This window comes from Canis aureus, chromosome 19 (genome assembly GCF_053574225.1).
Source record: "Canis aureus isolate CA01 chromosome 19, VMU_Caureus_v.1.0, whole genome shotgun sequence".
Taxonomy (NCBI): domain Eukaryota; kingdom Metazoa; phylum Chordata; class Mammalia; order Carnivora; family Canidae; genus Canis; species Canis aureus.
Window position 1 is genome coordinate 54249733 of NC_135629.1, and position 22757 is coordinate 54272489.

General features: G+C 53.2%; 1 protein-coding gene and 1 long non-coding RNA gene across 8 annotated transcripts in view; one reads left to right on the forward strand and one right to left on the reverse strand.

Moving 5' to 3' along the window:
• Positions 1-3161: 3161 nt before the first annotated feature.
• Positions 3162-22757, reverse strand: part of MYO1F (myosin IF) — a 33684-nt gene continuing 14088 nt past the window's right edge. The window contains exons 11-28 of the mRNA XM_077860178.1: positions 22524-22604; positions 22316-22402; positions 21026-21112; positions 20406-20573; positions 19350-19435; positions 16578-16659; positions 15097-15203; positions 14130-14228; positions 13905-14049; positions 7753-7867; positions 7490-7659; positions 6552-6697; positions 6077-6223; positions 5813-5961; positions 5311-5394; positions 4559-4754; positions 4294-4463; positions 3162-3597 (exon numbers count right to left, since the gene is read on the reverse strand). Of these exons, the coding sequence (XP_077716304.1) occupies positions 3521-3597; positions 4294-4463; positions 4559-4754; positions 5311-5394; positions 5813-5961; positions 6077-6223; positions 6552-6697; positions 7490-7659; positions 7753-7867; positions 13905-14049; positions 14130-14228; positions 15097-15203; positions 16578-16659; positions 19350-19435; positions 20406-20573; positions 21026-21112; positions 22316-22402; positions 22524-22604 (2196 nt within the window). The 3' untranslated portion in view covers positions 3162-3520. The remainder of the gene's footprint in view (positions 3598-4293; positions 4464-4558; positions 4755-5310; positions 5395-5812; positions 5962-6076; positions 6224-6551; positions 6698-7489; positions 7660-7752; positions 7868-13904; positions 14050-14129; positions 14229-15096; positions 15204-16577; positions 16660-19349; positions 19436-20405; positions 20574-21025; positions 21113-22315; positions 22403-22523; positions 22605-22757) is intronic.
• The window catches only part of LOC144290708 (uncharacterized), a 29182-nt gene continuing 12242 nt past the window's right edge, over positions 5818-22757 (forward strand). For 5 of the 7 annotated variants that reach the window (XR_013358274.1, XR_013358276.1, XR_013358273.1 and 2 more), the window contains exons 1-3: positions 5818-6088; positions 15902-16058; positions 17179-17339. This is a non-coding gene — a long non-coding RNA (uncharacterized LOC144290708). Of the gene's footprint in view, positions 6089-15901; positions 16059-17178; positions 17340-17416; positions 18831-22757 lie in introns of those variants that run through there. The other 2 variants (XR_013358272.1, XR_013358271.1) reach the window with 2 other exon arrangements.

Genomic DNA, 22757 nt, shown 5'->3' on the forward strand with positions numbered 1-22757 from the left:
CTGCTCACATTTTAAAATGGGAAAATAGACAACGAATCAACAAATGCAGAAAACCGCCTTAGTTACATTAAGTGCCACAAAGGAAAAAAAAAAAAAAAACAGAGAAGGGAGAGAAGCGTCTCTGTGAGTTGACTTTTGAGCTGTAACCGGATGGTCAGGAAGGAGTGAGCAGATCAAAGGTCAGGGGACTCTGGGAAGTGGATAGCTGTGCAAATGTCCTGAGGTAAAGAGGGACAAGCTTGTCTTAGGGACCAGTGAGGGGATCAGCTCACTGTTGGATCAGAGAACTTGATGCAGAGAAGGTCACACAGGGCCTTGTGAACCATGGAAAGGAGTGTGGTTTCTATTCTCACCATTGATGTATTTTTTTTTAATTTTTATTTATTTACGATAGTCAGAGAGAGAGAGAGAGAGAGAGGCAGAGACACAGGCAGAGGGAGAAGCAGGCTCCATGCACTGGGAGCCCGACGTGGGACTCGATCCCGGGTCTCCAGGTTGGAGCCCTGGGCCAAAGGCAGGCGCCAAACCACTGCACCACCCAGGGATCCCCACCATTGATGTATTTTTATCTGGGGGAGGTCCACCATCTGATTCCTGGCTGTTGTTTGGAGGATGGGCAGTTGGGGGATGGTAAAGGGAATCTTTGATCTCAGGTCTCTATAATACATTATTTAACATTCAAGAGGTATCTGTTGAGTTCTGGGCAAATATAGACTTTATGTGCAGTGTATTTCCATCTGTGTGCAGAAGATGTACTTATGTGCCTTTATGTGCAGAGAATCCCATTAGAAGGAAATGTTAAAAAAATCGGGAAGAGGGGGCATCTGGGTGGCTCAGTGGGTTAAGGATCTGCCTTCAGCTCAGATTGTGATCCCAGAGTCCTGGGATTGAGCCCAGCATCAGGCTCCCTGCTCACCAGAGAGCCTGCTTCTCCCTCTCCCTCTGCCTGCTGCTCCCCCTGCTTGTGCTCTCTCTGTCAAATAAATAAAACCTTTTATTTTTTTTATTTTTAAAGATTTTATTTATTCATTCATGAGAATACACAGAGAGGAGAGAGAGGCAGAGACACAGGCAGAGGGAGAAGCAGGCCCCACCTGACGCGGGACTCAATCCCGAGGCTCCAGGATCACACCCTGGGCCGAAGGCAGGCGCTAAACCGGTGGGCCACTCTGGCTCCCCAAAATCTTTTAAAAAGAAAAAAAAAAAAAAAAACACCTGGGGAAGGGAACAGATTTTCAAGTGAGGGAGAGATGGCTTTTCGTATTTTGTGCTGTTAGAGTATTAAAAAATGTGGAGTTTTTTGGATTATCATCAACACAGTTAAAAACTCATTAATGTAAAAAAAAGCCCAGGTCATTTGACTCAGGGTAGAGGTGTGTTTGTGTGAGGACTGGAGGTTGGTGCAATCTGGGGAAGTGTAGGGGGAGGCTTCAGAAGGACAGGACCCAAGGAAGGGAGAGGAGGGGCCTTGCTTAAGAAATTCTCTAAGTCAACAGGATGTGGGGGGGGGGGTGGAGTGGGCAGGGCCAAGGTGATTCTGAGGTTTGCAGTCTGAAGATGCTGTAACCTAGATGTGAGGCCCAGAAGGCCCTACTTCCTGTAAATGGGGTGACCGCCACGGCAGTGGGGCCCCAGGGCTGTACCCCAAAATGTCAGGGGGGCAGGGAGCCTGCATGGTGAGTTCAGGGACAGAGAAGGGAGGTGGAAACCCTGATTCCTCTTCAGGACCGGGAAGTGCCCAGCTGATGAGGTTGGTAGTTCCCGCATTTCCTCCCCAGCCTGTCCTAACATCTAAGTGTTGTGGACACACACACACACACACACACACACACACACACACACAGTGGTGGTTGGGCAACCAAGGGGTGAAAATCAGAGATGGAGGAAGCCAGGAACATCCAAGGGACTGGTTAGATGCTTTTGTACAATGATTGGCTAATAAAAGAGCTGTTGAGACCCATATGCAACCTTGGGATTTTTTTTTTTACCTTCTGGCCGTGCTCGTGCTCCGCTTCCCAAGGTAGGTACAGAAGAAGGTTCAGATCCTGCAGAAAGTTCTGCTGGCCAGTCTCTCTCTTATACCTCCTCTCCCATTCTCCAGTTGGGTAGGTGTCCTCTGCCTGGAGTTCTTTTTTTTTTTAATATTTTATTTATTTATTCATAGACACAGAGAAAGAGAGGCAGAGACACAGGCAGAGGGAGAAGCAGGCTCCATGCAGGGAGCCCGATGAGGGACTTGATCTCAGGTCTCCAGGATCACACCCAGGCTGCAGGTGGCACCAAACCGCTGTGCCACCTGGGCTGCCCTGCCTGGAGTCCTCCTGTCAGGGCCTAGCTCGCTGTATGTGCTGTTTGCCCTCGAGATCTGCTGACCCCACCCCTTTCCTTCCTTCTTGTGTCCTCTAGCAATGCCCACTCTCTCTCTGCATCCCCTGCCCCAGCCCCTTGTCCTTCTCTGGCCCACCCCTGGTCTGGCTCCCTCTCTCTCCCAGACCTGCTGCTCTTTGAGGGTCTGAGCACAGAGTGGGCATCCATTTGGAAAGTCGGGATATTTAGGCTCAGACCATGGCAAGAACCCCTGGCAGTTCTGGCTGCATTTGCAGGGGTATATGAAAGCTTCAGACTCCATCGCTGGCTTGGAAATATCTGGGGAGACCAGTCATCAGACTGACCCCCTAAACCCATGAAACAGGTACAGAAATCCAGGACCCTTGAATATCAGAACCGATCCTGAGCCCAGATGAGGGAGGGCCCAGAAGACCCAGATGTGGGGTGGGGGACAAGGGCCAGGGGTGGCCCAGGCTGGATTGTGAAGGCCCATGTGGGACCTGCCTCTTTCCTCAGGGTCCAGCCAGGTCCCAGATGGGTCTGGGGATGGCAGATTCAAAGCTGACAGGACCCACCAGACTATTTTCTGCAGGAAGGAAGGCTGGGACGCAAGTGGTCAAGAGTGGGTGAGCCGGCAGGTGAGACAAACTCCAGCTTTGGGACAGGTGGGGTGGGGGTATACACGAGTTCAAGGCTTGGCTCTGTGGGATCTTGGGCAAGTGACAAAACTGCAGCCCCCGGTTTTTCACCTGCGTTGGGGTATTTGCTGCTCCTCCCTCAGAGCGTTGTGAGAAGGTAGTTCCCTGCTTAGCGCTCAGTAAATCAATTTACGCTTTCGCCTGGCAAAGGTTTACTGCCTCAGTGATGACAGAAGGAGGGAGGTCTCACTTGTTAAGGTGCCCCCAACTGTGCTTGGCACTTTGCGGACAGGACACAACTCAATTATACTCATGAGGCAGCTTGGGAGGTAGATCCTGCTGTTAGCCCTGTTTGGCACAGGAGGCAACGCATGTGACATGGGGGAGGCCAGGGCCCTGGGATGGCTGCGGTGGTGACCCCCAGACCCAGGGCCTGGGCTGGAGGCCACAGGACTGGACCTTCTGGCTAATGCGGCCAAGGAGAATGAGGCCCCCGCTGGCAGGGCCTGGCTCCCTGACAGGCAGGCAGGCAGGAGGCGAACCCGGGCCCCCTCTCAGATCTTCTCCACGTAGTTTCCTGGGAAGAGGCCCTCCTGGCCATGCAGCCGGCCTTTCCACCAGCCCGAGGCATCTGTGGGCGAGAAGGGAGCGTGAGGCGGCATCCAGCCCACGCAGGAGAAAGCCTTCGTGCTGGCTCCGCGCCTGTTTTATTCATCGCCACTGGCATGGCAGAAGGCAGACTCCGAAAAGAGAATCGTCAACAGATGGAAGGGAGGGAGGGGCGGCTGGATGCGTGGTTTCTCCTGCTGCTGCCTCACACTCTGCCATGTTCTAGACCATTCTCTCGTGCTCATCCCTCATCCTCTCTTTCTACAGGTGCCTGCCCTTCCTCCCCATGATGGACCAGTGAATGATTCCTTTGGGGGTCCCCGTTTACCCACAGAGGGTGTTGCTGATGGGGAGGGCAGCCCAGGGGACTGAGGTAGGAAGGTGGCCTGGGCCAGCCAGACATGACACAGTTTTTACTCACAAGGGGTCTCTTTGAAGTAGGTTCTGGTATTAGCCCCGTGCTTGACAGGAGAGAAAAATGAGGCCGGGGAGGGGGGGATTGGGCATGCTGCTGTGAGGCCCCCAGAGTGGCTGAGGAGGAACCCTCTGGACCCAAGGCCTCCTAGCCTTTGCAGCCACTGGCCTGGAAGAGGGTATCTCTGGTGGGGGCTGGTGGCTTCTGTTCTCCTCTGAAGGGTGTGCAGGAATGGTGGTGGGGGTCAGTTGCCTGGCTGTGTCAGGGCTCTGACTCCTTCCACCTCTGCCCTGGCCCGCATACCTTCCAAGATGATCTCGATGACCTCGTTCACATTGAAGCTCAGCTCGTCCACATCTTGGCCCACATACTGGTACAGGGCCCGGCACCGCGGGCCGTGCGTCCGGGGCTGGGGCTTGGGTCGGCCCACTCCTGGCACCGGTCGCTGCCCCAGGCTGCGCTTCCTCTGCATGCTGTGGGCACAGGAAGCGCTTGTCACAGGCCAGATGCTCCCGTGTCCACCCACTCCCACCCCCCACCTCCTGGGCTGCCCTCTCTCCCCACTTACCCGGCCACACCCTGGTCAGGCACGTTGAGGAATTCTGTGTTGTGCTCTGAGGGGGGCCGTGCCCGGGGCCGTCTGCTGGCCCTCAGGGCCCCGGATGGAGGGCCTCGGAGAGGCTGCTGGGAGCCCCCTCCAGATGTGATCTCCAGGGGCAGGGGCCCCCTTCTGCCAGAAGGGGGCACCCCATTGTGGTTCAGGCCTGTGGCAGGAGCAAGGGTGGGAGCATTTATCAGAGTGATGGCAGGAGGATTTGGGGAGCACTTAGCTCCAAGTTCCCAGTCTGAGGGAGGAGGCAGCCAGTCGTATGCTCAAACCAGCATGCTAAGGATTGGCCCAGGGGGCTCTGTAGGGGTAAAGTTTCCTCCATCCTCTTCTGTAGGAGGACTTTTGTGGGTGGCTCTTGGAGGATGAAGAGGAGCTCAAGCTTAGTGGGAATTTGGGAGACCAGAGGAGCAAGGAGCCTAAGCAAAGCCTTGGAAGTTAAGGACGAATTTGTTAAATTGGCAAAATAAGATGTAGCTTGCGCGATAGGAGAGTATAAGAAGGGAGGAGAGAAGAAGTCAGTGGTTGGCTAGGGTTGGCTTCTGAAGGGCTTTGAATATCCAACTAAGCTTCGTCTGTATTCTGTGGAAGATGGGGAGCCGCGGCGAGTTCTGGGCAGAGAACAGAGTGGTCAGCCCCATCTGTTGGCAGCGGGCAACAGATGGCTTTGGTCATGGGGCACACAGGAGGCACGGGCAGACGCGGCTCCTCACCTCTGGGAGGTCCAGGGGCTGCCCGGGCAGGGACCTGGGCTGATCTTCGAGGTTTTCCCTGGGCCATTCCCTTCCTTGTAGGCTCTGAAAGGGGAAAAGAGATGGGAATTTGAGTGGGGACCAGACCACAGCAGGCTCTCCCCCTGCTCTCATTGGCTGTCCATAGGCACCGCCCCATAGTTGCTGGAACACCGGCTCTGCCCAATTGGCCCCGCCCCCAACGACCCACCTCATTGGGTCTCTCTGGGCCCGCCCACTTCCGGGGGGCGGTCATTTCTCTGGCCACGCCCCCTCCACATTTCCCTCCCACTCATTGGCTACGTCGCTGATCCTGCCCTCTCCGTGGCCGCGTGTCTCTAGGCCCACCCCTCCACGGCCCTCACCGGCTCCCGGCCAGCCCCCACTGGCTCCGCCCCCACAGCCCTGATTGGTCCCCGTGCTGGCCCCGCCCTCACAGGACCCGCCTCTTTGGCTCCGCCCCCCGCGTTCTGCGCAGACTCACTGGAGCTCTTGGGCAGCCCGTCGCCCACGCTGACTGTGAGCGCCCGGCCGCTCGCCTTGAGCACCGCCAAGTCGCCGGAGCCGCGGGAGAAAGTGACGCTGCGGGTGCCGCCTCCGCCCCAGCCCTCCTTCTTCACCCGGAACTGTAGTCTGTGGGGAGAGGAGGAAGCTGCGGGGACGCCCACTCCCAGGCGGGCCGGGGCCGCGGGGCGGGAGAGGGGGCTCTGTGCCCCGCGCAGCCCGAGGACGGTGGCGGGGGGCGTACGTGTCGCTGAAGGTGAGGGGCAGGGCCCTCCGCGCCACCTCCTCGAAGCGCTTGCTCAGGAGGCTGATGAACTCGGTCTTGAAGATGCTCTCCAGGAAGCTGTCGGCGGCGTCTTCTTGGAGGATGAAGAAGTCGTCCTGCCGCGTGCTGGGGGAGGGGTGGGAAGGCAGGCAGGCAGGTGAGGGTGGTAGTGAGGGTGGCAGGACTGACTGTGAGATGCGTCGGGGAGCGTCGGGGGAAGGCAAGCGGGAGGTGACGCCGGTGGGCCAAAGGGGAGCGGTGGCAAGGAGCTGGGGAAGACGGTCACAGAGAAGCGTGGGGTGAGGGGGCAGGTGCTGCTGGCTCATAGGGATCAGGAGTGTGGGGGCAGGTGAAGGTGACAGGTAGAGCCAAGAGGCTTCCAGGTATAGCGGTAGGTTAGGTGGTCAGAGTGACAGATGGGGTGAGAAGCGGGCAGGCCAGGGCCTGGCCTCACCTGAGGGAAACTCCCCGAAGGGTCTGGATCTCCAGCTTCTTCTTCAGGATCTCACGCACCTGGCCCTTCTCTGGTCCCTTCTTCACCTTCTCCCGGCCGATCATATACACACACTTGGGCGTCAGGATCAAGTCCCTCTTGATGGGCTGTGAGGATGCAGGAGCAGAGCTGGTGGCTGGAGCCCAGAGCTGGGCAACCTGGCTCCAGGGCATCACCCCCAGGCAGGGGAGTGGTGCTGGCAGGTGAGGGACAGGTCAGCTGAGGGTTTTCCTCCATGTGAAGGTATATGAGGACTTACATTACATAAAGAATAGGAGGTTAAGTAAGGGTATACTGGCTAGAGAGGAGTTTCTGGGCCAGTGAACAGGTACACAATAGGTGGAGGTATGCCTGCTGGACATGGGTGCCCAGGTCAGATGAGAGTGTACCTGTGTGCAGGTGTATCTGGGCCAGGTGAAGATATGTCTAATTGACAAATCTACGTAGACTGGCTGAGGGCATATCTAATGGATAGGTGTATCCAGGACAAGTGTGGGTGGCCCTGTGGTCAGGGCTTCTGGGTGAAGCAAGTGTGTAATTGTGGAGAGCTGTGTCTGGCCAGGTGCAGATGTATGTGATGGACAGGTTGGTCTGGGCTACGTGAAGACATATTTATTTTTATTTTATTTTATTTTATTTTATTTTATTTTATTTTATTTTATTTTATTTATTGTGAAGACATATTTAATAACTAGATGTATCTACACTAATTGAATGCATATCTGTGGACAGATGTGTCTGGGCCAAGTGAGGGCATACCTGTGATGGGGCAGGTGTATCAGGCTAGGTGAATATATACCTGTGGACAGGTGTATCTGGGCCAGTGTGAGGGTGTACCTGTGGTGGGGGTGCCAGGCTGGGGTCAGGGTCCCAGACGCGCCCACCTACTAGTGCCTCACCTTGAAGCGGCGGTCGTACTTGGTGACCGAGTCAGCGAAGTCCACGCGTTCCCTCTTGCCCAGGAACTGACGCAGCTCTGGCCGCTCCTCCAGCCCCAGGTAGTCCCCGACGAAGTTCCGATTGATGCTGTTGCGTCTCCGCTCCTTCTTGTTCAGCAGGATGTTGGAAGCTGTGGGGACAGGGGGCAGGGAGGCAGCGGTTGTGGCCCGACTCCTCCAAGTCCATCTGTCCCCACCCTGAGCGTCCCTCTGCAGCCTCTCACCTTCCTCCCGCATCTCCTCATACTTCCGGACAGCCACGTGGCGCCTCCAGGCCTTCTGGATGGTGCGGGCAAAGCCATCGAACTTGCGCTCTCGCATCTCCTCCAGAAGGAAGAGCTGGGACAGAGGGAGTGGCAGTGGGTCTTTCCTCGATCCCACCCCGTCCACTTGCTCTTGCTTACGGGCACCTGCACACGTGCTCATACACTATGGTCAAAAAAATCTTTTCCTTCCTCCAAATGACTGAACCCAGGGTTCCCTCCCACTATGGGGCATAAGCCCCTGCATTAAATTAAACTCTAGGCTGGTGTTGTGGGGTTCGAATCCCAGCTCTGCCTCTTACGGACTCTAGCCTTGCCAGAAATGGTATAATATCACAGTTTCTCACACTGTCAAGTTATGCACTCATATGTCACCCATGGGAGGTACACCCCAATTTCAGAGATGTTAAAAAAGGTGGACCAATGTGCATCTTAGAGCACCACCAGAATACCATAAATATGACAATCTGCTGCATAGGATTGTGATGTACTTGGAGACTGTGCAGGTTGTAGAGTGTACAACCTGCACAGCCATACGTGCCAGCCTTGGAAAAGAAGCGCCTGCAGAGGGCAGACTTTTGAGTTTCAAGAGTCTCAGTCCAGAGGGCACTTGGGGGAATAAACTGTATTGGAGCAAGTCAGAGTAGAAATGCCACGAAGGATGTCTCTTCACTTAGAATAATAGCAGTGAACGTATCAAGGAGGGGAGGCCACTGGATGTGAAAAGTTCTAAACCTACAGTAATAAGAACAACAGGGTGCTGAGCAAAGAATAGAACAACCTATTGGAATAAGATAGATGGCTGGGGAATGTTGTACTCAGATTTAGCGATAGAAGGGACAGCGTCGATCGGGGAAATACCAAAATGGGAAATACTGAAAATAAAATGAGGCTGTATTAAGAAAAATAAGTAGCACTTCACCCAGAGGGATTTGTCAAGTATGCAAATGTCACATCACTGCTAAAAGCCCGGCTGCCTGCTTTGCTGACCAAGGTGGTTGATGATTCCCAGAAACCCCAGGGTTCCCAGAAACTACTGAAGTAGTTCTGTAGATCCTTGGTTCAAGTGCACTTGGGAAAATATATCCTGGAGGGGCGCCTGGGTGGCTCAGTTGGTGGAGCGTCCAGCTTTTGATTTCGGCTCCGGTCATGATCTCAGGGTTGTGAGTTCGAGCCCCTCCTGGGGCTCCCTGCTCAGTGGGGAGTCTCTCTGTCTCTCTCTCCCTGCCTTTCCTTCTGCCCCTCCCCCTGCTCATGCCCTCTCTCTAAAATAGATAAATCTTAAAGAAAATATATATCTATATATCTTGGAGAACTTTTACTTATTTTATTTTTATTTTTTAAAGACTTTACTTATTTATTCATGAGAGATAGATACAGAGAGAGAGGCAGAGACACAGGCAGAGGGAGAAGCAGGCTCCATGCAGGAAGCCCGATGTGGGACTTGATCCCAGGTCTCCAGGATCAGGCCCTGGGCTGAAGGCAGGCACTAAACCCAGGGATCCCCTTGGAGAACTTATAAAGCTGTAGATATTTATAAGTGTTCACGAAAGGTGGGGATCCTCTCACCAGGAAGGAAAACCCCCGACCAAGACTACAGTTTCACGACCTGTAGGGAATAGAGTGGAGTTTCCATATTCCTCTGTTTCTCAGGCCAATATCCTATGGGGTCAGTGGGTCTGTGTGCAAAGCATATCCAAGTAACACCTCCCTGTATGGGGTGTCTGGAGGGCACGTGAGTGCATTCTGGAGTTTGCTGAGAGGATGTCAGGTATGAATAGAGCACTTGCAGGACTGGGGGCGAGCCAGTCAACCGGGAGTTCTCTCTTCCCTTAGCTGTTTAGGGCAGATGGGACAAGTGTCCTGCAACCTCATTATTTCTGCTAAGGGAAGGGGATTCGTTTTCAATTTGGGAAAGGAATCTTCCTGTCTACACAGTTTAAAATCTGTCTCCTTGGGGGTGCCTAGGTGGCACCCTCTCTCTCTTAAACAAATAAAATATTAAAAAAAAAATTCATCTCCTTCAAGGGACCTGGGTGGCTCAGTCAGATAAGCATCTGCCTTTGGCTCAGGTCATGATCCCCGGGTCTTGGGATCGAGCCCCACATTGGGCTCCCCTGCTTGGTGGGGAGTCTGCTTCTCCCTATCCTTTGACCCCTCTCCCCCTCATGCTCTCTCTCTCTCTCTCTCAAACAAGTAAAATCTTTTTAAAAATAAAATAAAATTCATCTCCTTCATGTGCAGAGGGCAGGGCTGTGTGTGCCTGAGTGGGTGAGATAGGCCCCAAATCTCAGCTTATCCTACTGTACTGGTTTGAATAATGCTCCCCCGCAATGTCCACCCAGAACCTGTGACTGTGACCTTTCCTGGAAAGAGGGTCTTTGAGGTCATGCTAGAGTAGGGTGGGCCCTCAATCCAATATGACTAGTGTCCTTCTAGGAAGAGGGACATTTGGAACCAAACACATGAAGGCCATGTGATGACAGAGGCAGAGGTTGGAGCGATCAGGAAGGGCAAGGATGGCTGGCAGCCACCAGAAGTTAGAGAGGAAGGATCTTCGCTGGAGCCTTTAGAGGGAGCAGGGCCCTGCTAACACCTTGATTTTGGATTTTTAGCCTTTAGAAACATGAGAAAATGAATTTGTTGGGTCAAGTCATTCAGTTCGTAGTATTCTGTTACAGCAGCCACAGGAAGTGAACACACCAAGCATGATGGGCAGTGACAGCCAGCAGGTGTGTAAAACATCAAGGATATTTTGAGTCCATGTTTACAAGAAAAAGAATCCAAGTCCGAATCATCCCAATGTTAAGTGCATTTTTGGTTGAGAAAGTCGCCAACTCCATTAGGGTAACTTAATTCCTGGATCTTTGTTTTTTTTGTTTTTTTGTTTTTTTGTTTTTTTGTTTTTTTTTTTAATTCTTGGATCTTTGATATGGCACAGTTGTAAACAGTCATAAAACCGTTCCCATGTTTGTTAGTTTCTTCTGTTTTCATTTTGCTAAAATGATTCTCGGGCACCCAGGTGGCTCAGTTGGTTGAGCACCTGCCTTCAGTTTGGGTCATGATCCCGGGGTCCTGGGATCGAGCCCCGTTTCAGGCTCCCTGCTCGGCAAGGAGCCTGCTTCTCTCTCTCTCTCTCCCCCCTGCTCATGCTCTCTCTCTCTCTCAAGTAAATGAATGAAGTCTTAAAAAAAAAAAGGTAAAAAATTTAAAATGATTATCATCAAAATCAGTTTTGTCTAGTGCAAATTTTCAGTTTTTTTTCTTACAAATTCTTTTCCACCAAATTTTTCTCTTTGTGAATTTCATTATTTTCAGCCAGTTTATCTTCACCTCAAAATGTGCAGACTGCATTTCTTTGTCAGAATTTGATTTTACCTTATATAGTCTTAGCCAGTGCTAGCTTTGTCTATTTGTTTTTTTTCCAGTGTCACTTTAAAAAAATTTTTTTTAATTTTTTTTTTTTTATGATAGGCACACAGTGAGAGAGACAGGCAGAGACACAGGCAGAGGGAGAAGCAGGCTCCATGCACCGGGAGCCCGACGTGGGACTTGATCCCGGGTCTCCAGGATCACGCCCTGGGCCAAAGGCAGGCGCTAAACCACTGCGCCACCCAGGGATCCCTCCAGTGTCACTTAAAAAAAAAATTTTTTTTTTTACTTTAAAAATTTTTTTAAAATGATTTATTTATTAGAGAGAGGGAGAGAGCGGGGGCAAGGAGAGGCAGAGGGGAGAGGAAGAGAGAGTCTTCAGCAGACTGCGGGACTTGATCTCACAACCCCAAGAGCACGGCCTGAGCCAAAAACCAAGATTCGGATGCTCAATGGACTGTGCCACCCAGTTGCCCCTTCAGGGTCAATTTTTACATATTTCTTTCCGAGTCGGATTTGGCAAGGTGGATTCTCTGTCCCTCCCATCCTCTTTTTCTAACCCTGCCTCCCTCCTTTCTTTCTCAACTGTTACAAACCGAATCATTCCAGGTGCAGTTTTAGTGATAGGCAGTTTTGGTTTGTGATGCTATCTGCTTTTTTTTTTTTTAATATTTATTTATTTATTTATGATAGACATAGAGAGAGAGAAAGAGAGGCAGAGACACAGGAGGAGGGAGAAGCAGGCTCCATGCAGGGAGCCCGACATGGGACTCGATCCCGGGACTCCAGGATCGCGCCCTGGGCCAAAGGCAGGTGCTAAACCACTGAGCCACCCAGGGATCCCTGAGCTATTTGCTTTGAATGCAATTCCAGACTGGGGTTTTTTGGGTTTCTTTTCTTTTTCTTTTTCTTTTTTTTTTTTTTTTAGAGTGAGAGTGAGCGAGCACCCACATGATCTGGGGAGGAGGGTGCAGAGGGAGAGGGAGAGAGAGTCCCAAGCAGACTCCCCGCTGAGCGTGGAGCCCCCCATGCAGGGCTCGATCACATGACCCTGAGATCATGACCTGAGTCGAAATCAAGAGTTGGATGCTTAACTGACTGAGCCAGCCTGGAGCCCCCCTACCCCCCGCCCCCCGCCCCCTGCCTTGACAGACTGTTTTTGTACCTATGACATCTCCAGAGTCTCCACCCCACTGTGTCATGTGTTTGGTTTGGTGAGAAGTCAGTTCCTGGTAGGTTATAGTAACATCAAGGGAACCATCTTGACAAGCTCCTAGTTGTCTTCGAGTCCCTGAGGTGCCAGTAGGGCAGGTGCCATATCACGCAGGTGACGAGGCACCTAACCGGGCCCTGGGCAGGCGGCAGACCTTTCCTCGGTGCTCCGGCTTGGCCCAGGCTGGGGAGCGGAAGATTGGCCCGGGAGTGTGGTGAACCAGCCCAGCTCACGCCGACGGGCCCGCTCCCCATGTACTGCCCAATCCTCGCGTGGCAGCGGGTGGCCAGGCAGGCCCTTCCCTGCCTTTTTATTTATTTATTTTGGAAAGATTTAACGTTTAAGTAATCTCTACTAGACCCAACGGGCTCAAGCTTCCAACCCCGAGGTCAAGAGTTGCACGCCCTACTTATGGACTGAGCGCTGGGTGTTACACTATACGTTGGCAAATTGAATTTAAATTACAAAAAAAAAAAAAAAAAAAAAAGAGTTGCATGTTCTGCCAACAGCCAGCCCGGCGTCTCCCTTGGCCCTGCTCTTTGCTGTCTTTGTGACTGTTGCTTTTCTCAACAAACCCAGGTTTATTGAGATATAATTGAGGTATGACCTTGTGCAAGTTTAAGGTGTGGCATGAGTTGGTTTGATCCATGTGCGTATTGCAGGATGATGACCCCCATGGGCTAGCTAGCACCCCACCCTGAACGTAGCTACCATTTCTTGTGTGTGTGTGTCAGGGGGAGAACAGGGACGATCTACTCTCAGCAGGTTCCGAGCATTGTTAACTCTGGTCACCGAGCTGTGGGTTGCGTCCCCAGAACAGACTTGTCCTTGTTACTTAGACTTTTTTCCACCTGGAGGCAGAGGCAGCATAGAGTGGGTGGTGGTGCCCCCAGCCTTTGGTAGAAGGCTGAGAGCTGACCGTAACGTGCCGGAGATATTACTTGTGCCTTGGAGGATGCGGAAGGAGGCTTGTCTTTGATGGATGAGGGCCTGGGGCAGGTTTGGGGATAAGCAAACCGTCACTTGGACGGACCTGAGTCAGGCCTGGGGACCTAACGTGTTCAGGAATGAAGGAACAGTTGGAGGTAAGAGAAAGGAGGAGAAAGTATGGAAAGAAGGTGGTGAAAAAGGAAGCAGGAGGAAAGAGAAGGATGGAAAGAAGGAAATGAGGGACAAAAGCCGTTCTGGATAAGCTGTGGGTTCTTATCCCTCGCAGGTGGCTTGTCCCCGCAGGTGGCCATGTGTGTCTCCACCTGCCTGCTGGCCACCATGGACTGCCCAGCGGATTGGGGTTCTTCTGAGCACTTGCCACGTCCACCCACTGCACAGGGTGCTTCCCGTTTTGTCTGATCCTGACCCCAGTCTGGCAGGGTGCCCACTAGTCTCCCCACTTTCCAGATGGAGAAACTGAGACTCGTGGGGTGGGAAGGAAACATGCCTGAGGCCTAAAGTGGCGCCGACGAGCAGGACCGGAGCCCTGGTGGAGCCCTGGCGGCAAGGCGGGTGTCTGCCCCTCTCTCACACTTACCGACTCGGGGTTCTTGACAAAGACCTTGGTGCTCCCCATCTGGTACTGGTCTGGCTCCATGTTGACTGCCCGAAGCAGGTGCTGGACCCCCTGGCGCTCGTCCCCTCGCCACTGTGGCCACGTCTCAGGGGTCAGGATGGCGTACCTGGAGGCGGAGGACATGGGAGGGTTGGGGGGACAGGTCCCTGCCAGTGAGGGCCCAGGGCCGGGGCGGGGGTGCCTCACCTCTGCAGGAACTTGGAGAACTGGCGGCGGTAGGCGAAGCCAGCGCGGCGCACCCTGATGTTTTCCTTGAGGCCCAGATACTCTACCTGGTGCTTGACCCTAAGGGGGAAAGGCAGTGAGTCCCCTGGGGGGGTATTCCCTAGTCCCGGGAGTGGGTGGGTGCTGCTGGGCAGGGCTGAAAGGGCAGATGGGAGGCTTGCTGGGTCTGGATTCATGCTGGGGGCAGTTTGGGGGGTGACTTTAGTGCCGGTGCCAGGGGTCAGCCTGGCAGTCAGTTCTGTTTGTGGGGGGAGGGCTCTGTTAGTTCTGTGGTCAGTTCCAGGGTTAATTCTAGGGGATGTGTCCTCAGGTCTGGGACAAGGGCACTGTGCTCGTTCCTGCATTGTCCTGCACTCAGGTCATCCCTGCACTCAGGTCATCCCTGCACTCGGGTCATCCTGCACTTGGGTCATCCCTGCACTTGGGTCATCCCACACTCGGGTCATCCCTGCACTCGGGTCATCCTGCACTCTGGTCATCCCGCACTCGGGTCATCCTGCACTCTGGTCATCCCACACTCAGGTCATCCCGCCCTCAGGTCATCTCACCCTCAGGTCATCCCATACTCAGCTCATCCCTGCACTTAGGTCATCCCTGTACTCAGATCATCCCTGCCCTCAGGTCATCCTAAACTCCGGACATCCCGCCCTCAGCTCATTCCTGCATTCAGATCATCCTGCCCTCAGGTCATCCCTGCACTCAGGTCATCCCGCCCTCAGGTCATCCCTGCACTCAGGCCAACCTGCACTCAGGTCATCCCTACAGTCCGGAGGGTCTTGGTCAGCGCTAGGACCCTGGGAGTTCTGCGCTGGTCCTGGGGGTCAGCCTCCATCAGTCTTGGGATGGGTCACACATGACTCCGGGTGGGTTCTGGGAGGCGGGTCAGTCTAGGGGAGAGGCTGTGTGGATTGGTCCAGGGGGCAGTTACCTGCTCTCTTCCCAGTCACGGGGCTTTTTGGTCTCATTGGGTTTGATGCAGCGGATATAGTGGGGTGTACATCTCTTCAGCGTGGCCACCAGGTCATTGGCTTGTTTCTGAGGTGGAGGAGAAGGCAGGGGGTGGTGCACATGAGGAGACCCTTGGACCCTCTCTCCTCCCACCCTGGATACAGGCCCAAGAGACAGAGACCCGTTGAGTGGGGTGGGGGGCTGGCTCCTGGTGAGCCATGGGGTCAGGTGTCCCTGGTCTCTGCATACTTCCATTAGCACACAGCACGGGGACTTGGTATTGTATGTCACCCTGATCCTGGAACCTCAGACTAGGAGCTCTCACATCTGCGGCACTCACCACTTAATCGGACGCATAGTAAGTGCTCAGCAAACGTTTGCTGATGGAGTACCTGAGCACGCAGAAGTACCTGTTGCACAGGACATTCCTGCCTGTCTTCAGGGGACCACTACTTTGGAAGTAAAGAATCATATGTGTGTGTGTATGTCTTTGATGGTACATTTTAGCCTCTTGGAAGAGACTAGAAAGGAAATTGTTCCAGGTGGAGGGGATACTGGAGACAGTGGCATGAGAGACCTTGATGTGGACTGTGGCTCTGCTGTGTAATCTGGGGCAGTGACTATGCTTCTCTGAGACTTGGTCTCCCCATCCCCCAGGTGGAACTAGGTCCCATATATGTAAAGTGTCCCACGTTTGCCGCCAGCACTGACCAGTGCTTAATGCCTGGTTATCAAAACATTCTTAGGATGGGACACCCAGCTGATAGCAGCGCTATTCACTATAGGTAAGAGATGAAAACAACCCAGGTGTCCACCCACGGAGGAATGGATAGAAAAATGTGGTCCGTCCACACACTGGAAGATTATTCAGCCTTAAGAAGGAAGGACATCCTGACACCTGCCACCACCTGGACAAACTTTGAGGACATTATGTGGAGTGAGGTAAGCCAGTCACAAAAAGACGCATCCTTTGTGATTCCACTCCCAGGGGGTCCCCAGAGGAGGCCTGTCCACAGAGACAGAGAGGAGATGGTGGGAGCCAGGGGTGGGGCAGAGGGTGGGGGACAGGGTCTCTCTGTGGGGAGATGGAAGGTTCTGGAGATGGATGGTGGGGGTGGGTGCACGATGGGAATGTGCTTCCTGTCCCAGAGCTGTGCGCTCAACAGTGGTTAAGATGGTACGTTTTAGGTATATTTTACCACAATTTAAATGGTGGCAACCAAAAGACCAAAAAATTATTAAGATGATGGTTCATTTTTGGGTTTAGAGAGTTAGGGGGGAGTTCAAGGAAACTGGTCCAACCTGCCAAGTCCCAGAGCTTAGAGAAGACCCCTGTGCAGCACAGAGGGTGCCAGAGAAGGGGGTGGAGGTCCCAGGACATGCGAGAGATGGATGGAGGGACGAGGAGAGACACACACAGCCCTGCCCATGCCCAGCGCTCCTCCCCTGCCCCGGGCCTACTTTGATCTTGGAGCCAGCGGTGCTGGGGCGGCCCTTCTTGTCTACATCCAGCTTCTCAGGGAAGAGCATCCGGAGGAAGGCCCTAGACAGGACAGGAGGAGTCAGACGTGCAGCCGAACCTTGGGTGCCCTTGCCCAGGGGTGGGGCTGCCCGGGGTGGGGGTGGGGTGGGACCTAGAGGGCACACTGCAAAGTAGGGCTCTCCCTGATTGGGGGGCTAATGGTGAGAAGCGGGGAGTTGGTTTTGTCCTTTTGGATCCTTGATCGATTGACTCTGTTGCTTCTGCCTCCGTCTCCAAGCATGACTTGGGTTGCAAGAAAAATAGAACCAAGTTCAGCTCCGCAGGAGCATTTCTTGAGTGGTGCAGCATCTCGGGTGACAGGGGCAGGGTCCCCTTGGAGGAACGATCCCACATGCTCAGGCTCGTGTGTGTGTGTGTGTGTTTGTGTGTGCGCGTGCAGGAGATACAGACAAGGGTGCTTTCTGCGGTAGCCCTGGCTGGTGACAGCCATAGATAGTCCCCGTCTAATTGGCCACCAACAGGGAGTTGCTCAGACACAAGCATTTGGTCCGCTCCCAATTCCCTCTCTTATCTCCTCAGTGAGATCTTCCCTGACCACCGTGACACAGAATGAGTGCGCTGCTCAATCCCTACATACCCCGGAGGATGAGAAAGTTCTGGAAGGAGAGAGTAGGGGTGGTGGCACAGCATTGTGACGGTGCTTAATGCCACAGAACTGTACCATCCAACATGGTGAAAAGGTAGACTTTATGTTTTCCGTATCTCAACACAATTAAAAGAAAGTAAAAAAATGAGTGATGCCCACCACCCTCTCTAGCCCTTTATCAACTTCGTTTTCCTGTCCAGGGCTTGCCCCAGTGGACACCAGTATCGCCAGGTGAGCTTGTGGAAGCACGGACGGCTGACTGGGTGCCCACCTGGCCCCTCTGGAGTTTCTCATTCACACATCCGGGCTGGGACCCAGTCATTTCTAACGAGTTCCTGGGTGATAGCGCTGCCGCTGGTCCAGGAACCCTACTTTGAGAACCAAGCCTTTGTGCTTTCCAGTATCAGCAGCCCCTGGTCACAGGTGGTTATTGGGGCCCTTGAGACTTGGCCTGGCCAAATCATGATGGGCTGTGAGCGTTAAAATGCGTACCAGGTTTCAAGGAGTACCACAGTGTGGGGGACGAGAATGCAGTTCATTCATTCATAATTCATTCATAGTCATTCATTAGTCATTTTTATATGCCTGGCATGTCAAAGTGGTATTTTGGGTCTATTGGGTATAATGTCACCTATTCACCTTTTTACTTTTTTTTTTTTTTAAGTTTGTTTATCTATTTAAGTAATCTCTGCCCTTCTCTAAGGTGGGGCTCGAACTCACGACCCGGAGATGAAGAGTTGCATGCCCTTCTGACCAAGCCAGCCACGTGCCTCTCACCTTCTTACTTTTTAACTGTGCTTATTAGGAAATTTAAAATTATGCATGTAATGGGAATAGGGGTCTACTGCAATTTGGCATGAGGGGATCTCTCGGGTGTAATGCAAATGTTCCCAACTAGGTAGTGGTCATGGTTGCTCAGCTCGATACATTTCCTAAAAATCAGTTCTGAAGTTGGGCACATTTCATGGCATGCATATTGTACCTGAAGAAGGTACAATAGTTTTATTTTATTTATTTATTTTTAAAGATTTTATTTATTTGAGAGCGCTAGCTGGATGAGGGGCAGAGGGAGAGGGAGAATCTGACTCCCCGCGGAGCAGCGAGCTCGAGGCAGGACTCGATCCCAGGACCCTGAGATCATGACCTGAGCTGAAGGCAGATGCTTGACCGATTGAGCCACCCAAGGGCCCCAAGAAGGTTGTTTTAAAGTCATGGTGTGACTTTATTTATTTATTTTTATTATTATTTGTGTGTGTGTGTGTGTGTGTTTATGATGTGACTTTAAAGCTTGGATTCTACATGGACCGGGATGTAACAGCGCTGCTCTAGATCACGGAATTTCAAACTCAAATGTGCACGTGGTTCTCGAGGAGGCATCAGGGGCAACTTGTTACAATGCATATTCTGATTTAGTAGGTCTAGGGTGGAGCGTGAGAGAAATTCCGCATTTGTACCCAGCTCCGGGGATGCTCGTGTTGCTGGTCTGGGAGCCATAATTTCAGCCTCTTATGGACCACTGTCTTAGGACTTTTTTTTCTTTTAATAAATTTATATTTTATGGGTGAGTCTTATGACTTTCATGCAATGCTGTGTTCTATTTGCCTTTTTTTTTTCTAGTTCAATACCTCTCTCCCCACTTGGCTCTCCTCTCAATGAGAGCAGCCGTGTTCCCTGACCTGATCGGGCTCCATCCCCCACAGGTTCAAATACATGGTACTTGGAACACAGTGGAGCTTGGATAAATTTTGGAGGTTAAAAAGGCAAAAAAGGAAACCTGGTATGCAGTTGTGGCCAGGGAGATGGATCCATACGTGTCAATACGGAAAAATGCAGGGTGTGATGTGTTTTCACGGTGTGTCAGGGGACACCGTCCACACCCTGCATGGACTGGGCTTGCACGCATTGCATGGGCCATAAGGCACGGTCCCTAGCGCTGTCCTTACTTCTTCCTGTGGGATCCCAGGCTGCTGTTTAATCAGAGCCAGTCACTGGAAACACTGTCTCTGCAGACAGCCACCCCCACAGAGTCTGTGGCATGATGGGAGCTCTCAGGAAGATGGAGCCCCCCCATCCTGAAGTGGATTGGTGCCCGGAGGCCACTCACTGCTCACTGGTCTGCATCAGCTCTATGAGATCAGAGAAGAGAACGTCCCGGTTCCTCTCACAGAATCCGTTAACGTCGTAGGAGACCTGGAGGGAGACAGTGTTGGGGGGAGTGAGAGGCTGTTGAGTTTTGGGGGATGCTTACAGCCCAGGAGGTCAGGGGTCCCATAGGAACCCACCCTATGCTGACAGGATGGGGGGGTACTTATGATTCACGATAAGGGGCAGGGGGCTGCAGCATGGGTTTGGGTTTCCAGGGGGTCTCATGTTCAAGTTGAGATTGGAAGGTTGGGGCTGCAGCCTGGGTCAGAGGCAGGAGGAGGTGCCAGTTCTAGCCCGGATTGGGGATGAGGTGCTACTGCCCGGGTAGAGGGTTCCTGGGGGTCTGCTGTTTGATCTGAAGTGGAGAGGTCAGATTGAGTATCAGTGTGTGGTCAATTGAGGGCTTGGGGTTCATCTCAGGAGGGTTCCAGCACTGGCTGGGGATCTATGGCAGGGGAGGGGGGTTCAGTCAGGCTTGTGGGCTAGGTCTGCCATCCAAGGTTGGGGGTTCTCCATTGTCCTGGTTGAGAGAACACAGGAGCTCTAGCTCAGTTTGGGGATCAGTGGGCTGCAGGATGACCAGAAGATCCCTGGGGGGTGTCTTAAGGTCACCCACTTAAGGTCAATGGGAGGGGTCTGTAGTCCTGTCAGCTGGGGAGGAGGATTGTGGCCAGGGTCAGAGGCCAGCAGATTTCTATAGTCTTGGGTAGGGGTGCTCCGGCTCATTTTGGAGCGTGATGGCTTACATCTTGGGCCTGGGGTTTTTGAGTTTGGGTCAGAAGGCTATGTCCTGGATCAGGGGGTTAGTGGGGTTTGCAGCTCATATTGGGATGTGAGAGTCTGATGCCCAATGTGGCTCAATGGTAGGGAGTTTTTCTCCTGTTAGGCAGAGCTGTCCTGTTAGTGAGAAGAGCTGAGACCTTGGTCCAGGGCCAGTGAGGGTTTCTGCAGCTCTAGCTGAGGGAACATGGTGGGAGCCAGACTAGTTCCTGGGGGTCAGTTGGGAGGGGGTCACCTTGCCAGCGTAGTGGTGGATGACAAAGCCGGAGCTCCAGCTGTTGAAGTGCTCATGGGTGCCCACTGCCGCCTGCAGCTTCTGCAGCAGGGTCTGGTCAGCGCCGCCACCCGTGGCATGCATGGTGGCACACACATCATCCAGGACGCTCATGATACCTGGGGGGCTCTGCGGGTGGGGGAAGCGGGTGCCAGATCAGTGTCCCCCATCCTGTTCCCTGGAACAGGGAGGGAGTGGAGGAGATGGTGGGGTTTCCAAATACAAGAATAAAAGTGGGGTGGTGGTGGTGTGGGGACTGCTGTGGAAGCTCCTGGGGGGCAGGGTGAGGAACCCCATAAGGATCCATGCCTCTTACCTTTCCCAGGTTGGGATGTCCTGGTGGGGGTCCTATCAGGGTTAGCCCCTCTGCCCCTGAGTGGGCTGCCCTGGGGAAGGTTTGTTGAGTGAACGATACAAGCGGCGGGCAGAGTGAGTGGTTGAGGTGGCTGATGGGATATTACAGTGTGCTCCTTCTGCACCCCAGGAGGGGGCAGGAACAGAGAAAGGGCCCTAACCCTCTCCTCCTCTCCCAGGCCCTGCTCTGGGCCCAGCGAGACCCACAGAGCTGGCTCAGTCCTCACCAGCTTGTTTTCAATGAGGTCACAGACGATTTTGTTGTTGAAGTACTGGATGGGGGTCCAGCGGATGCCCTCCTGTACATACTCCTCCTGGGGGCAGCAAAGAGGACAGGAATGGGGTGGGTCTCTGTATCTTTCTAGAATGCATGCTTCTCAAGAGTGGTGAAGGAGGTGTGGAAGGTGTCTTCCCATATCTCCCCATTTCATCACTTAGGACTGTCTCCAGTAACAAAGCCTGTTGCCCTGTGTGGGGCATCCCGGAACTGTCGCCCCTGACATCCCTTGACACAGACAGACAGGAGCTGGTGGATAAATATCCTGGCTCCATCGATTCTGGGGTGGGTCACCTCTGAGTTCCGTGCTATGAAGTGTCCCCAGGGCTTAGCAGAAATTGGTCCCAATTGCTTGCCATGTAACCTACTCATTAATACACCCTATTCTGGATTTTTTTAAAAAAGTATTTGTTTTAGAAGAGAGAGAGAGAGTTCAAATGGGAAGGGGAGAAGGAGAGAGAATCGCAAGCAGACTTCTCACTGACCAGGGAGCCTGATGTGGGGCTTGATCCTAGGACCCTGAGATCATGACCTGAGCCAAAATCAAGAGTTGGACATGGGTGCCTGGGTGGCTCAGTTGGTTAAGTGTCTGCCTTCAGCTTAGGTCATGATCCCAGGGTCCTGGGATCGAGTCCCACATTGGGCTCCCTGCTCAGTGGGGAGCCTGCTTCTCCCTCTCCCTCTGTCCCTCCCCCTTGTTTTTGCATGCTCTCTCACTTTGTCAAATAAATAAATAAAATCTTTTTTTTTTTTTTTAATAAATAAAATCTTTAAAAAAATCAAGAGTTGGACGCTTAACTGACTGAGCCACCCAGGCGCCCCCCACCCCTCTTTAAAAAAAATTGTCTCCCCCCTTCCTCACTCTTCTGATATTTGTCCTGAATCCTTGTCTCAGGCTCTGCTTCTGAGGGATGGGTAGGATGAAAACAGCCAGAATTTTTTGTTCATCTCTTGCACAGCAGTGTCCCCAGCACTGCAAACAGTGCCTGGCACACAGCAGGTGCTCATTGGAGGAATGAACAAGGAGGCTATGCCCCAGCCCTTGTAAAGCTTTAGAGGAAGGAGACCCCTTCCATAGGAGATTTCATGGTGGGGCCTGGACAGGTCAGCAAAGAGAGGTTTGGAATGGGTGGCTGGTTGTGCGTGTGGGGGTGTCTCCTGGTTGCTTAGCAACCATCATGGTCCTGCCCCCCACCCCCAGCGTCCTCTGGCTCCTGGCCACCTGGTTGCCCCTGCCCACCTGCTCAGCTTTCAGGGTGAGCTCGATGAAGATCTGCTGCAGCTTCTCGTTGACAAAGTTGATACAGAACTGCTCAAAACCGTTTTTCTGCCAAGGGAGGCAAAGGGTGCCGCCATCAGTGGGGTGATGCCGGAAGCTCCTGGGGCCACTAGGCCACCCCAGGAGGCTGAGGGAGAGACCGGGGCGGGCTGGGGAGCAGTGGTTGTACCTGGAAGATCTCGAAGCCATAAATGTCAAGCACACCAATACTGTACTCCTCCTGGGGCTTCTGCATGGCGCGGTTGATGGCCTGCAACGTGGGTGGGTGGGGACAGCGGGTCAGGGCCAGCTTGCCACTCTCTTGGGGTGATTTAGCCCCAGTCACAGGCTACGTCCTCTCACGGCACTTTCTCTCCAGCCTTCTCCAGCTCTAGGCCCCCGCCCCCAGTTAAAACATCCGGGT